Source organism: Pararge aegeria, chromosome 19 (assembly GCF_905163445.1).
Source record: "Pararge aegeria chromosome 19, ilParAegt1.1, whole genome shotgun sequence".
Classification (NCBI taxonomy): domain Eukaryota; kingdom Metazoa; phylum Arthropoda; class Insecta; order Lepidoptera; family Nymphalidae; genus Pararge; species Pararge aegeria.
The window spans coordinates 2,792,078-2,809,229 of NC_053198.1; the positions used below are offsets into that span (position 1 = coordinate 2,792,078).

Below are 17,152 nucleotides of genomic sequence, written 5' to 3' on the forward strand. Positions count from 1 at the left end.
AGAAAAAGTCATTGAGAGGTTTCAAAAACTTAACTTTACATGTAGCTATCCAATCAACGGACTAAGAATTTTACATTCATTTTACTTTTGCAGACTGCATAACCGACGAATTCTTTTATTGCGGGATCGCGGAAATGTAACAGATTAAAATGAATGCATTTTCCAAGCACATGAGATGTGGAAAAGAAATTTAGTTACTTATTCCAATAGAATTCATAAAAAACCTGCACAATTAATTTTCTATAAAAAATTGATGTCACGGAGAAAATTTTAGTTAACAGAAAATTCGTCGCACTTGAACCTAGACAGATTTCAACTTCACATATGAGACTTGCAATGACTTTAACTTAAACTTTCAATGCTCATTTAAAATTTTTTTCTTCATGTCAATTATTATTAATTTTTGGAAGAAAGGCACGGAAATGTTATAATGATTGCACATTGAAAGTTACAATGAATATTAGTGAGAAAAATCACCTGGATGAAAGATACAGGCTAAATCGATGGAATTTGGAATTTGAGTAAGTCTAAACAATATCGATGCTTACAGTTCTATCCGCGGGGCCTATTTATGTTCATACAAAAATAAAAAAAAAGGAGAATAATAAAAATATGAAAAAAATGAAACATAAAATGTAATTTATTTCCTTTTTCAATTCGCCCAGCGAAGCGGGCTGGAAACGGCTAGTATAATATATATACACACAATACCCATAGCTACAAACACGACAGGAGAAAGAGAAAAAAAAGCTATTCTACAAATTTGTTGTTATGTTATTGTCTTAGGTTACAGTAATTTTGACAGTGACATATATGCTCTTCAAAGTTCAAATTTCAAATAAAATACCTACTGCTTTCGGCGGGAAACTTCGTACATGGCGGACGCGGTTTTCTCAAATTTTTCTTTGATTTTACTGTAAACTCGTCTTGAAAAGGATTTGGTGTTGTTTATATTGAACTGTAACTTGGCCTGTCAATTTGTGCACACGTGTTAGTGAGATTCCGGTGTAATTTCGGTGTTTTATGTGAATTTACACAGCAGCAGAAATAGTTGTTATTGGTGATATTCGTATAAATCTAACCGTATTTGGTGTTGGTTAAATATTTATTATGTGTCTGTAGTTATAGTGTTTCCAGTAAAATGGATCTAGATACACCTCCTGAGCCGCCCGACCCGGGGGCATCAGCCTCGTCTCGCAAACGACAAGGAGAGGATACCAACGTATATGCGGCCAAAAAAACTATAACTGATCCTACTCAGGTAAACCCATCCGTTCAAAGCCTTTACATACATCCTTCCTTCACCGAAGGCGCCAAGTCATACTCTGACGATGATAATGGGCCTTTTATCGTCCAAGTCTCACGGGAAGTGGAGGACCCATCCTCTGGAGCGTCATTACGGGCTATAAATTTCGGTCAATTCTTGCACAAACACAAAATTGGTTCAATTATCCACGACGGCGTCAAAAATATAGGCCGCAACAAAATTACTGTAGAGTTTACTTCTGCCCAAGCTGCCAACAACTTTCTGGTTAGTCCAGTTTTGAAGTTATGCAAATATAGAGCTATAATTCCCACATACAACATAACCAGAATGGGGCTGGTGAAAGGAGTTCCCGTGGACTGGTCGATGGACGAGCTTGTTGATTCGCTAGAGCTCCCGCCTGGCTGTGGTGAGGTTCTGAAATCAAGGCGACTGAACAGAAAATCTGTCACAGAGGGTGTCATCACTTGGGTGCCTACCCAATCTGTTGTCCTAACCTTCAGGGGGCAAATGCTTCCTGCTAAGGTATATTCATACCACACCTCACTGCCAGTTGAAACATATAAACTTCCAACAATACAGTGCCAGAACTGCTGCCGTTTTGGCCACATTAAAACAATCTGCAGATCTAAGCCCAGATGCTACAGATGTGCTCAGCCCCATACAGGTGACTCATGTTTGGTCATCAAGGAATTATCTACATGTTTACACTGCTCTGGTAGTCATTTTGCTACTGATAAAGACTGCCCAGAATTCTCCAGGCAGCAATCTATTAAAATGGTCATGTCTCAGAATAATAAATCTTACATTGAAGCATCATCTCAGTTTCCTCCTGTCCGCAGGTCCTATGCTGAGATAACAAAAGAAATGTTTACTCCTACTAATGTAACTTCCTCCAAAACCTCCTACCGGCAAACAGTTTTCCGCTCTCCTCGTCCCCGAGCTCCTCTAGCAAAGGGCTACGATAAAAAAGCTGTTCAGACTATTGTCGGTGATTACTCCTCATCCCTTCCTAATGGATGCGCTCTCAACAACAATGTTGAGAACCCTCCCTCCCAAGGTAAAATGCTTGAGTTTATCTCCGAATTTCTACTTAGTATTGTCGCTCCATGTAGTGAAATTCCCTTACCGCCCAACGTTGCCAAAAACTTAAGCCAACTTTTTAAACTACTCCAAAATGGGCCCAATAACCCTGCTACAGTGGAACTGTAAAAGTTTACGTCCCAAGAAACATGAGTTAACCTTCATAATCCCACCATTCTTCCTCCCAAAGTCCCCCGTCCTTTGAGTGTTAAATGTTTTTTAATGTTTGTTTTCAGTCCTTATTGTAGATTTTTATGTAAATATATAGTAAGTAATAAAATTAAAGTATAATGTACAAAAAATATCCGTGTAAGATATATATGCATATGTTGTCTGTGTCCTTAGGTTAAAGAGCTAACTAGCTAATAACAACTATTTCTTGGTACAAATTCAAAATTAACTTTTCATTAGTTTCACCGATCAATCTCCTTCGTGCCTTCTTCATCTACAAGACATTGGCGAAATACCTTGTGCCCAGTTGGCACAGACAAAAGCCATAAACAAGAATTGAATTGAATTGAAAATACCTACTAAGTCGAACTAAAATACAAATAAGTTTTACATTTAAATAGAGTTAGGTATATGGTAATTAGTATTTAAACGCACTAATAGTTATAATTAGTTAAATGGTAACCGTTAAACACATTTCGGTACCTACAGACTTGCTAATTGACGTACTATTGGAATTTTACCGGAAATTTTACTTTCACTTTTAGTTGTGGGCTTGCACTTGCAGCCGACCAATAGCTCCGTTTCGCAATCCAAATCTCCAATCAATAAGCTTATTCTGACCGCGACATTTCTATTTACTTGCTAGACTGCCACGCGAACAAGCGTTAAGGTCTTAGCGCAGGGAATACGCATGTCCATTAATATTCTATGGTGTATTCATATGGTGATAATGTAACAGGAGTGTTTTTGGAGTTCTTTCTAATATTCTTGACTAGTTTTCGAATACACGGACATCATGGGTTTGGAGAAACGTCACAGTAATGAGGTATAATTTTTTTTTCATTGAAGATATTTTTTATTTAATTAATAATCTATTTCACCTAAAACACAACAACATTATTTCACCTAAGACACATAAAATTAAAAAAAATTGTACATAGTCATCCTCATCGCTAAGTGCAATCCTGTCCAGACAACCTTTAACCGAGAAGTTTAGGAAAATAAATCCAAGCAAAGTAATAAACAGGATAGCATTATTCTTTACTAAATTTTAATAAACATTTCATGACTTTGCTTCTGTTTTCCAATAAGCAGAGTTCAAAGGTTTTAAATGTAACCATGCTTTGAATGTTATAGAAGTGGATAAATTTAAGAATTTTACCCAAATTCACTTTATTTACTATGTTTTTACATTAAAAAGTATAATTAGAGATAGCTATTCTGTGTAGATGTGATGTGATGTTATAGAAGTAGATAAATTTAAGAATTTTACCCAAATTCACTTTATTTACTAAGTTTTTACTGTAAAAAGTGTAATTAGACAGCTAATCTGTGTAGATGTGAGATAGCGAACATATAAATAATAATTGTACAAACCTACGTCTGTGTCCATGCTGGCCAAGTTTGGATTGGTACACAGCAGATGCCCTTGAGAACACCTCTCGGACACTCCGGTTTCATCAGTGTTTTCCTTCACCATATTTTAATTGCTTGAAAAAAAAACGCATACAACTCTTAATCAAATTGGAGGCGGGTGCGGGGGGGACTGAATTTGGTCCCTCTAAAAGGGATGTTTAAGCTCTAACTACTAAGCTATTACTGCTACCTAATCCGTATCTGTGCCCAATATTTATTATGAGCATCAATACCCTAAGACCAGTCCACGGCTGGACCAAAGGTCTCTCGCAATAAGAGGATTTATTTATGAATTCAATTTCAATTCAATTATGAAGTCATTATTATATTATCAAAAGAGAATGTCAATCTAATGTAATCATTTGAAATGCAACCCGGCCGTTATACATTGGATTTTTTCCAATTTTTGAATTAATTCATTAATTCCAGGAGGCTAACTCTGAATATCTGTACCAGCCCAACATTCTTCAGAAGCTGGACTTCAGCAGGAGTCCAGCTAAGTTCAGTCCTCAGATAAGTGCAGCGCAGCCTGGTGAAGAATGGATGGTAGTGAGGCCATTACAGCGAGCTGATTTTGATAAAGGATTCTTGCAATTGCTCAGTCAGTTAACAAATACGGGCAATATAACAAGAAAACAGTTTGATGGTGAGTTGTAGCTATTTTAATTATATATATTATATGTGTCAACTATTTTTTTGTAATGTTTATTTTTTTAAAGCAATAGTTGGCAGACTAAGTTGATGGTACACAGTAAGTGGGCAAGCATCACTACAAATATAGCTACATTTCGCAGGGTATGTTAGTTATGGCGCAGCCCTCAACATCAAACATGAGACCACAGAATTGAAGTCCCTGAGGTGTAGGTGTTACTTACGGTACATTTACCATAAATATTTTTATTTTTACCTCATTTAAAACAAACAAAATGAACAAACAACTAAAACAACTAAAACAAACAAAATGTAAAATTAAAAAATTTAAAACTAAAGATTATGTGATAAAATTTTATTACGTTCCACTCTACTAAGCGAAATTATCTAAAATTTTATGATGACTTTTGTAACACCAGAGATTGGAAAAAATTGTTAATTAACAATCATGTAACCTTGAGAAAAATCGACTTAATTTTTGAGTTCTGATGACACCATATATATTTCAATAAATTAATATTTAATAGTAATAAGTTAATATTTAATAATTTTATGCGATATATAGCTGCGTTGCCCTTATACCGGAGACCTATCTTCGGCTTAGATATGTATAGATACCAAACAAACAAACATACTCGTAACTATGTACTCGTATTGAACTACAGCACATGTGCAGAGATTTCAGCCATGAAATTCGTCATTCAGGCCAGGCTTTCCATTAGTCTTGGACTGAATAGTTTTAGTCAGGGACTGCAACGTCCATATTTTTCTCACCCCATACTCCCGTAGGATCCCGTGGTCGTCCCATGAAGCTGACTCGGCGGTAAAACAAGTTTCATGGAGCCGCTAGACCGAGCAGTGGGAGTCCGTAAAATAGTTTGACACGTTGATAAAGATGAAGATGACTGAATGAATCATATGTCAAAGATATTCCAGGTTACTTTGGCGTTTCGATTCGCGATAACGATTGTGAGTGAGCAAATCCTCCTACTTCAAAGTTTATATGGATGTTTTTTGTTACTATTGCACGCAAAAACAACTAAACAGATTGGACTGAAATTTGGAATGGATTGTTCCCTCGATTAGCATATAGGCTACTTTTTATCGCATAAAGATGGACGGGGTCCGTACGAATAAAAAAAGCCCGATCGAAACGGGGGCACCAACTAGTCTCTTTATGAGACTAGTTAGGTATTGTATTAAACATGCCTGCTGACCTTCCAAACTAGTAAGAGTGTAGTATAAATGACATTCAAACCTGTTTTGTTCCTGATCGACTTTAATTATGTAAAAAATGTGGCGTGTAGTTATTTATGGCTATACTGATAACTACCTTGTAACTTGTGGTCATATGCGGTGATAGCCTTGTGGTGAGAGCTTCGGCATCCCTTTTGCGGGGACCGAGTTCGATTCCCGGCACGCACCCCTTATCATCACTTTCATAGTTATGTGCGTTTTTATATAAGCAATCGTGGGGAACTGTGCATGTTCTCAAAGGCGTGTGAAGTGTACTTTTTCGCACTTGGCCTGCGTGGTCGACTACCCGTAGTAGAGAGTAGAACCGTATCTTGGAGTTGATTATGAAGGTGATAATAAAATTGTGGTTAGCACGTTCGAATGTTGATCACGAGATAATGGGTTCGATTTCCGAGTTAGCGCAAAAACCCGAGAAAATTCACAAATTATAAATGGCCGTTTAAACGCTATAATTACAAAAAAGTAACGTTAAAAAAAAATTCAGTCAATGCGGTGTTCTAAGCTCATTAACGTGCCTCAGTGGCAAAAGAATAAAGGTAAATGCAATTACGAAACCACTCGGCCTCCGAATGTGTAGTCGAGCTCCTACCTAATGCGCTTTTATTATATTATTTATAGACATATTCATCAGTCATCTTAGTACCAATAATACAAGCTACGCTTCCTTTGGGGCAAGAAGGCTATGTGTGTATTGTCGTAGTATATTTAGATATTAAGGTAACAAAGAGGTTATTAGCGCAATCGACTGACGAGAGATAACGAAACTAGCATTCCAAAATAATATTGCGTTGCTATTTAAAAATAATAATAATTACCTACCTCCACATAAGCAGTGCATGACCGAGAATTTTTGACTTTTACTTTAAACAAAATAAACGGTGTCAGTATTTTAATAATATGTTATGATAAAGATAGACTTATTTCTAGGCCATATAAATTCTTGTCCTTATACAAAGCTCGTAATAAATATACTTGTAATAAATAAATCTTTATATATATATTTCTTGTGTGTGTGTGTATGTCACTGAACACCTCCTAAACGGCTGGACCGATTTGAATGATTTTTTTGGCATGCGTTTGGGTGGCACCTTGGATGGTTTAGATTCACTATTCACTCGCTGGGCTCCTCTAGTATAGTATAAAATGTATACTTAAAGTCAAAATTAAATATTGCTTTATTCACATAAGCCTAAAGAAGGAACTTTTCATGCGTAACCCACCGACCTTGTCTATATCACCTTCTTGAATTATAGAGCAACCTAGTGTTACCATACCTGTCTATCGTGTACGTAATCCTAAGAACCAGAACCTTCATCGTCATCATCATATCGACCCATTACTGGCCCACTACAGGGCACGGGTCTCCCACAATGAGAAAGGGTTAAGGCCGTAGTCCACCACGCTGGCCCAGTGCGGATTGGTGGACTCCACACACATTCGAGAACATTATGTAGAACTCTCAGGCATGCAGGTTTCCTCACGATGTTTTCCTTCACCGTTGAAGCGAGTGATATTTTAATTACTTAAAAAACGCTCATAACTTAGGAAAGTTAGAGGTGCGTGCTGGGATTCGAACTCGGCCCACTGAAAGTTAAGTTGAGCTCACTGTACTCACTGACTGATTCACTGTACTCACTGACTGACTGTTAAACGCAATGTGTTTAACAGTCTATGTATGTATGTACAAGCATAGATGTTCAACTTTTGTGATGCCTTGTTAGGCTGATTTCAATAATTTGGTTGTCGTTGGCTACCTTTTAGAAAACCAAGTATTCATACGACGTCACAATAAATCCAATATGGCGAATACAAGACATGTTAGATAAAATGCAGTACACCTATCCTCAGTTAAAGTTGATTTGTCACTGAAAATCACGTTATCAGTTAATATTATACTAGCGGACCCGCGCGACTTCGTCCGCTAATGAGCCGACTTAAAAAATATTCGTAATTTGTCGCGGTTCTATAAAACAGTATAGAACTTTAAAGTAACAACAATTCCGATATACTTACTACATACTTCCGTCGTTTGGCGTAACGTTTACCGTTCACGCATCGCACGCATCAGAATCTCTCAAAAAGGATATTTTTTGCTGTTTTTGCCCGAGGTTCCAATATAAATGAATCCTAGCTAGATCGATTTATCGCCCCCGAAACCCCTGTATACTAAATTCATGAAAATCGTAGCTGATTCCGAGATTCCAATTATATATACACAAGAATTGCTCGTTTAAAGATATCAGTTAATATTATATTTACAAACCGATGATTCATGTTCCGATAACTTTTACTAAAACACTTGTGATGTTTGATTTTCTTATCAATAGGTATTTTATTATTATAACAAAGTTTTTAGGTGCTTATCAACATAATCAATAGACGCGTTTACAGTTTTTATAACGCTATAAAAATCAAAAGTCCTATCTACAAGGTTTTTCGGATAGGGTTGACGACCTTCCTGGTGCAGTGGTTAGCGCTGTGGTCTTATGTGTGGAAGTCCTAGGTCCGATCCCGACGGCAAAATATCAGAATCTTCTCTGGTCTGCTCTGGTTTCTGCGCTGGCTCTGGTGCGGCGTTTTTCAAAAACTAAGCCTGTTAATATATTTGTTATAATAATCTTATATTCATCATCATCACCATCAACCAATTGCCGGTCCACTACAGGGTTGGGTCTCCTCCCATAATGAGAAGGGTTTAGGCCGTAGTCCACCACACTCAGTGGCATGCACTTCATACAAGCACAAAAGCACTAGCTTACCCTAGAATTTATTTATGTCTCATAAAGGAGATTTTTTTTTCATTTCATGCCATCTTCCTTCTTTATGCATACCCTGGCGAAAAACCCCGTGGACGCCACTGACCACACTGGCTCAGTGCGGATCGGAAGACATCTTGCATTTGCCAATTATAAATTTAACAGATAAGTTGTAATTTAATGAAATATCTATAATATTTGTTTTTTTTTAATTATTTTAGAGCGTTTCACGCAAATGAAGAGTTCCGGCGGATATTACGTCACAGTGATAGAGGACAAACGCATTTCCAAAATCATCGGCGCAGCCACACTCACGATTGAACAGAAATTCATTCACAACTGCTCTGTGGTGAGTTCCGTTTACGCCACTTGAAAAATTTATAAAGTGAAAGTCAAAAGTCAAAGTCTCATAATACTTTATTATTTTTTTGTTTACTCAAGTGTTTACTTATGACAACCCTATGGAAGATATAATACCGACACGTGCATAGTACCTACGCTACGCGACGCGTACCTAATAAAGTAACAGGGGTCACGGTCACTTGATTTTACTTTGGCATGTTATTTTAGGGCTGTATATGATTTCTTTCAATAGTTTACTCAAGAACTATTACGGTTTCGGTTTCACAGATCTGTCTCAGATACAGCAAATAATGTACCTCTAAAGCCTCTGAAGTATTTTTTCGGTTTTCATTTACACGTTGTATATCTACTATATATGTATACTAGCTGTTGCCCGCGACTTCGTCTGCGTTTGATTTTGTTTTTTCATGTGGCATTAAGTTTAGTTGTAGATCTAAAAAAAAATAAAGTATTCTGTATCGCTAAGCCTTAAATGAGGGGTTTGCTGCTGTCCGCTGAGGAGTTCTGTCCTCTTACTCCAACCACAGTTTGGGCAAAATTAAACACATATCATAACCTCTATAGTACAATAATAATTATCGGTTATTATTTGTCGGAGTTATGGTGTAAAATCGTCAAACACTCATCCCCTCTCCCAAAGGAACCGAGCTTTATGTCAGGATAAAAAGTATTCTATATTACTTCCAACACTTCCAAGAATATGTGTACAAAGTTTCATGAGGATCGGTTAGGAAGTTTTTGCGTGAAAGCGTAACAAACAAACTTATATTCACATTTATAATATTAGTAGGGATTAGTGGGGATATATAATATCTACTAGTAGTACTTAAATACAGTAGTGTGGAAAGTATCTTATTTACTGTGTTTTGTCTCTTTTCCAGCGCGGCCGACTTGAAGACGTAGTTGTCAACGATACATATAGGGGAAAACAACTAGGGAAATTGTAAGTGGAAATATATTTACCGCCGTATTAGCGTAACCGACTATTCAATAATTTACATATGATGTTTAATTTAAATCTTTGTTAAACTTTAAAGTTATTTCGGCAATAAAGGCATGATATATTTGCTGTATTACGCAACTAGGTCTACGTGGACTTTGATTTTCCCTGATATTTAGTTGCCCATAACAAACTAAGTTTCCTATAACAAGCTAAACCGGGTCTTTTTTTTGTTATCACCATCTCACAGTCGAATTAATATTCCGCTATCAAGTTAGAGCAATTCATAACCACGCTTTTTTACTATTCATATTCGCTTTTTGACGGCCGAATGGCGCAGTGGGCAGCGATCCTATTTTTAGAGTATATATAGAGTCCAAGGCCGTGGGTTCGATTCCCACAACTAGAAAATGTTTGTGTGATGAACATGAATGATTTTCAGCGTCTGGGTGTTTATATGTATGTTATAAGTATTTATGTATATAATTCATCAGTCATCTTAGTACCCATAACACAAGCTAACGCTTAGAGCTAGTTCAGACATGGCGGACTCCGCGCGGATTAAAACCGCCCGGTTCAAACCGCAGGTGTTCAGAGGTGCGCGGGTGTGACTGCAGAGTGCTGTGGTGGCAGTCATTCCAATGATGGAAGTCGAAGAAGCAATATGTGTGTACTTATTGCACGATATAAAACTAACCTGTCTAGTGCACAAAAAGAGCCTTTTTTCCGAAGACAAAAATCTCCACTAGCTCCTTAGCTTTTATTTGAGCCTGACTCAAATAAAATGAACAAAAGAATAGACGCTATTGTAAATATGGGTGGCCGACTGACGCTGTTTGCAGCGACCCTGCTTTCTGAGTCTAAGGTCGTCGGTTCGATTCCCACAGCTGGAAAATGTTTGTGTGATGAGCATGAATGTTTTTCGGCATGAATGTTTTTTGTGTATTATATTCATTAAAATATTCATCAGTCATCTCAGTACCCATAACACAAGCTACGCTTACTTTTGGGGCTAGATGGCGATGTCTGCGTTGTCGTAGTATATAAATTATTTAATTATAAATTTATATAAATAAGATCCGCGCGGTCTAACCGTTCGATTTGCGATTGCATCCGCGCGGAATCTGCCATGTCTGAACCAGCTCTTACTTTGGGGCTAGAATGCGATGTGTGTATTGTCGTAGTATATTAATTTATTTTGTAATTTTTAAATATTATAATAGGATTTTCTTTAAGCTCACGTTTTTACACGCTTTATTCAGACTTTGAACTTATTTTAATGAGTCGTATCAATGCTTTTGTGGTTCCAGGATCGTAGTGACAGTGTCGTTATTGGCGCAGGCGCTAGGTTGCTACAAGATGTCGCTGGACTGCAAAGACCACCTCATCAAGTTCTACAACAGCTTGGGCTACAAGCTGGAGGCCGGGAACTCGAACGCCATGAACATGCGGTATGTAAAACGTGTAAATGAAGCCCGAAATAATACTTCACACAATACTTCACAAGTCGGATCGGGTCGGATACAGAAGGCAGTAGTTCTTGAAACGGCGCGTATTGTGAGGAGGTTCCTCACTCTGGAGCCCTGACCGCCGGTTGCTAGGGCATTCAAAAGCCCCGCAAGCGGAGGGTGGAAGTTTTTTTTATAAATTTTTATTAGTGTTTTTTAATTTATTTTTAAGCATTGTTAATAATTTCAAAAAAAAAGAAAAATAATAAATGATAGAAAATAATATCAATCATTTAATTCAGACGTTTCCGTCCATAGATTGTTAGTATATTAGTAACAATTTTTCCTTAAACACTAAGTTAATATTGATTAGTTTAAATAATAATAAAAAAAAAAAAACATTACACTCGCTCGATTGCTACTCTAACACAGTGACACAGTATAGGGCAGTCGAATCTGGCAGCAAATACCTTTAGAATGCCGTTGTCGCTGGTACGTGAACGCTGTAGGAGACAGGCTGCTTTGTTACGCATTATGGCAAAAAAGTCATTTGTTTGTTTGTCTGCGAACATTTTAGAGGCGCTACAGCGCCACGGCAGCCTCAACAGCATTCTAAAGGCGTTGTTATATTGAACACGCAGGGCATTGTAAGCCCGGCGCGTCTAACTCATCCACAGTCCACCGGTATAGAAGGACTGACGGAACGCTTTGAATAAAGTACTCTTCACGTCCGCTGTGCACCAGCGAATCTGCGGGCAAGCATATTGCCCCTTACGGCTTTTTGATGTAGGGAATTTAACTCAAAAAGTTTAACCGCTGCCAGTTTCCTCGTAATTTTTCACCGATTTCATATAATTACGTACAAGTTTATATTGCAAAAAATGTGAAATCATTTAGATCACGCGCTTGCGGATCAAAATTTGGCTAATGTGGATGGAAGCCTAAACTTCTCCCTTTGTGACAAAAGGCCTGCCCAGCAGTGGGCATCGCGCTGTCCAGGTTGATGATTTCAAGTGGTTTGTCCCAGGTTCGAGGAGCCATCCTGACAGTTAGCCGCTGGGACGTCCGACCTGCGCTCCAAACTGTAAGTACGCGCGTACACTGCACGCCACCGGCGGATAGCCATCACGTGTAGCCAATAGATCATCACATAATTTGTACCATGTAACAGTGCGTTTTAAATAATAATACAAGTCGATATTGATACGCTTAAAACAGTATTATTTTAAAATTACTGTATTATATCATATACGGAGGAAGAAGAGATTGTGATACTTTATTTGCACACAAACTCGAAATTACATATAAAATAAAGATAACACGTAAATTAAAATGCGGCCTTATTGCTGCAAGCTCTCTCTCATAGGTAACCTCTTAAAGACAGGACATGCATATACATAAGTACATTATATACATAATATAACTTGATTATATTCTGTAAATGAAAACCGAAATAATATTTTACAGGTTTTAGAGGTGAATTATGTACTGTCTCAGAAACTTATCTGATAAAACGAAACGCTTATAGTGTTTGTGTAAACCATTGCCATATATTTTACAGAAAGAAATCAGATAAAACCATAACACACGATGGAATATCATAATAAAGCGACTCCCTTTACTTTATTGGGTACGCGCAGAGTAGCGTAAGTACTATGCACGTGTCGGTCTTTTATCTTCAATAGGGTTGTCATAAGAAAAAACTGTTAGGGGGTATGCTGTATATTTCCACGTAATGCTAAATCGCTTGGCACATCGCTTTAGTGAAGAACTGGCCACGGCCGAAGCCAGTCAAAAACGTAATACAAAAATAATACTGCTTTGACAATTATAGTAAGCGAATTAGCCCTATTGTTATTTAAAACGCACGCCCATCATTGCATCGCAAAATCGAAATAGTTTTGTTACTATTTGGTTGCAAAAATCTGTGTTGTTTTTTAAGTGTTTTGAAATATTGTGATAACCGTTAGGTGGTTCGTGTGGACAGTTTAGCAGGGTCGATTGGTTTATCCATCAAATACTATATTTTACAATTATACTCGTATAAAAAAAAAATGTACGAATTTAATAACTCATCTTATTATGCTAGTCTTAGTTAGACAGACATCTTTACGAAGCAAATAATAGCTTAATTGGCTTAAACCTACCATCTTTTAAAATAACAGCTTGTATGGCTTAAACCTGCCAAACTGCAAATTTATGAACATAACACAGTTATCATGAAAAGAACTATTTAAAAAAATTAAAAAAAATCTGTAACATGATATATCTATAACGGTCGGAAAAAAAATCAAAACACTTAAGTTCCAAAGAACTTAATATTGGTTTTTGCTCTGTGGTATTGTACCTTAGAATATACGTATATACGTGAATAACAAACTGATTGCCAAAGAAAAATCTAACTCGGTTATAAAACCTATATAACCCTAGCATATAGGGTAGGTATTTATCTACCCTCGTCTTCTATGGTGCATAAAATGGCTATTTTTAATTGAAAAAATTATATGAATTGTTTCTGTGTCTGTGACGTTCTGCACATTTCGTCCTTTCGTCGTGCGTATGTCGTGCGTAAAGTTTCTCGACTAGCATTATTCAGTTAGATCGATAGTAAAACTTGTATTTGATGGGGTAATCAATCGATTTGGGTGCCCAGCACATAGTTGTGTTTAGTTTATAAATTTAATTTTTTTGTAGTTATAATTCAGGGTGGGAACAAGATTGGATATGGGGGGTTCGGAACAGCTTACGTTACTTCTTCGAAACATAATTTAAATGTTGTTTCAAAAGAGGTACATCGGTAGTGTTATTTCTTGTATCTTTATTAAAAATCCAATAACCTGCCTTTCTTCTCTAATCTTTTGTGTCTAATGTTTTTGTAAACCTAAAAACAAATAGGAAACAATTAGGAGGACATTTCATTTCTCGGCCTCATTTCAATCTCGTTTTGACCTTGAAAACCATTTTATATACGTTGAGATTATTTTGCTGTTTTAAAGTTATATGTAGCTCTGTGTTTAGTTCTAACGCTTATATATATAAATATATATATATATATATATTTGTGAATAACTTAGCTTGTTTTGATGTACTTAATAGACTATAAATTGTATTGTATTGTACGCTGTTAACATTTACTGTGATTAAATATCTTTTGCTTTGAATATTTTGTGTTTCATTTCACGTTATAGTCTCACGTGTGAAATAAATGGCACACTTGCATGGATTTTTGAGTTTTTAACTGGTTCATGACCCACCCTCCGGTATATTTTGGCGGCAGACGCGGATGGGGGGTTTGTCATGTAAGAAAAACTTCAGCTGTATCGATTTGATCAGCAAATATTCATACTTACATGCTACATGTAAGTATGAATGATATGTTATTAAAGTAGCAATGGATGGGCACATAGCTTGAATGAACGATGGACGTTGGTGTCCCAAGGTGTTGGAGTGGCGACCCCGCACCTTTGAAGTAGCGTTGATAGAACCGTCCACCATGTGGACATCAAGAGTCGCAGGGAATCGCTGGTGATAAGAGGCAAACGACAGTGAATTTAGAGATACGTGAAAAACAACTATGTCATGCAGTGTACTTATTTTTTTAAAGAATTAATTGACGGACTAAGCAGGTAGCTTCCTGATCGTAAGTGGTAACCATCGTTTATAAACAGAGCAATATTCCTGGGACCGGCCAGAAGCGCTTCATGTAGGTGTTAACTTGTTAAGTCTCATGTGCCTGTAATTACATAGCCCTGTATTTTCCTGGGCGAGCTCTACTATTGTCTATTACTGGAGACGTCTGTCGGTAGCCATACATAATAATTATAAAACATTGTTTGTACTTTCACAGTGGACACATTTTGTAAATCTTGTTAAACATAGCTATAAACCAATTCTTACTATTTACAGATTAATTTCAGCAGAGGAGTTTCTGAACCAAATGAATGAGTGTCAAACTTTACTGTTGTGTTTAGTGAAACCTGTGAGAAATATGGGCAGAAACCACAGAGTAGACAAACGTTTATCAACCAATATGAATTTTAGGTCTTTAGTTTTGTCTGTTTTTTTTTAAATATATTAATTGAATTTATGGTCTTTACTTTTTGCCCCTTTTTTAAATACATTACTACTCTGTGTTGATTTCTAAAATTGGAAAAGCATTTATGATCTACCAAATGAAAGCGTTGGATAAGATGATATTACTGTTTTATTTAGTGAAACCTGCAGGCAGATTTACTATCCCAGTTGGCAACCAAAATAGCAACTGAAAAGTTACCATTAAATAACGCCCAAACCATTATGCCCACCGAAATGAACTCAGTTGGAAACTTAGGTTTCAGAATGCAAAAGTATACATTTAACAGGTTATTTATTAGAGAATTTTCACAGTGAGCAGCTAATTTTGTGTTTTTTTTTAAAACTGGGATAGTGACTCGGCATGATGGTAGGAACAAGTGTTTATCAATCGCTGAAATTTTTTAATGAAATTTAAAATATACACTGTCCTTCATTGTAAATTGGACAAGCATTTTTGATTTTCCATATAATTCTACTACTAATTTCGTATCTATAGAATTTGACAGACAAGATGTTAGTCGTATAGGGATAGAGAAAGGCAGATATTGAAAATTATATACAATTTAATAATAAATTTTCATAAGCATTGGAAATGTATAACTTAAAATAATATCTTCAACTATAATTAGGTACCTATTTATTTATTAAAATAAAGACGAAACATAGTTATGTTTTGTAAGCGATATACTTCTTTTCCGACTCCGCCGAAGGGCTACGTCTTTGTCGTATAAGCGACAGCTTAGTAAACCGCTACAAGCGGTAAAAACAAATAATCAAATTAGTAAACAGTGGTCAACGTAAGCATAATAACTTCATGATAAACAATTCTTGACATTATTTGCATGCGAGGGGATATAAATACTGTATTTTTTTTTTTTTTCTCTTTGTTGGCTCACTACAAGTTAAAAAAACAGAAGAAAAATTAAAAAAGCACAGACAACCAGTATACAAAAGGCGGTTTTATCGATTTTGGTCTCTCACGAGAATAACGTCAAAGTTGCTTTATTTTTTTTCTTGACATGTTATGTAATCAACCTTTTTTTTTACTTTTTTATCTGTGTTAAATCTAGAACAAAAAATTCAAAAAAGAAAAATTATCCTAAATGCGAAAAAGCATAGTGTATACATAGTTAATAACAAATAATTAATATTATGTTATATTTCTTTATGAATATTACCTATATGTTTTTTTTTAATAAATTCATATATTATTTACAGTAAAAAGTGATCAATAGATTGAATACATTATATTCAGGTACATTATTAATCTTTTTTCGTTAACCAATGTTTATAAATGACACATGTTTAATGCAGCGATGTGGGCGGCAATATTCTGTGAGGGTCACAGTAAGTTCACGTGCTTCGAACCGTTTTGAAGTGACATTCTAGACACTAGAGTATAAGCTTCATGGACTTGAAAGTCTTTCTTCGTTACCGTTACATAGTATTAAACAAAGTAGCTCTCGCTGTTTGTACATTCAGACCTTTTAAACTCCGCAACGGATTTGATGCAGTGCAGCAATAGAAAGAGTGATTCCAGAGGAAGGTTTATATGTAGTAAACATGCATATTTTAGGAGAGAAAAGTACAGGAATTCAAAGACCAAATATATTTTTGCAAATGCGGCTTAAATCTTACGAGATAGATATTTATGTATCTCAGAATTGTGTTATTAATGAATCCAAACTGCCTATGCACCAACTGGCGCAGTGGGCAGTGACCCTGCTTT

General features: G+C 36.4%; 1 protein-coding gene across 2 annotated transcripts; it reads left to right on the plus strand.

Moving 5' to 3' along the window:
* The first annotated feature begins 2,881 nt into the window (after positions 1-2,881).
* LOC120632093 (probable glucosamine 6-phosphate N-acetyltransferase) lies at positions 2,882-15,436 on the plus strand. 2 transcript variants are annotated; one of them, XM_039901883.1, is made up of 7 exons: positions 2,882-3,344; positions 4,364-4,580; positions 8,820-8,947; positions 9,843-9,904; positions 11,212-11,352; positions 12,377-12,433; positions 15,256-15,436. In XM_039901883.1, exons 1-6 carry the CDS (start codon positions 3,315-3,317, stop codon positions 12,393-12,395), a joined length of 597 nt encoding a protein of 198 aa, XP_039757817.1. In that variant the 5' UTR covers positions 2,882-3,314; the 3' UTR covers positions 12,396-12,433; positions 15,256-15,436. The 2 variants fall into 2 exon arrangements, with proteins under 2 accessions (XP_039757817.1, XP_039757815.1); XM_039901881.1 differs by lacking the exon at positions 15,256-15,436 and having other exon boundaries at positions 12,377-14,510.
* The last annotated feature ends 1,716 nt before the right edge of the window (positions 15,437-17,152 follow it).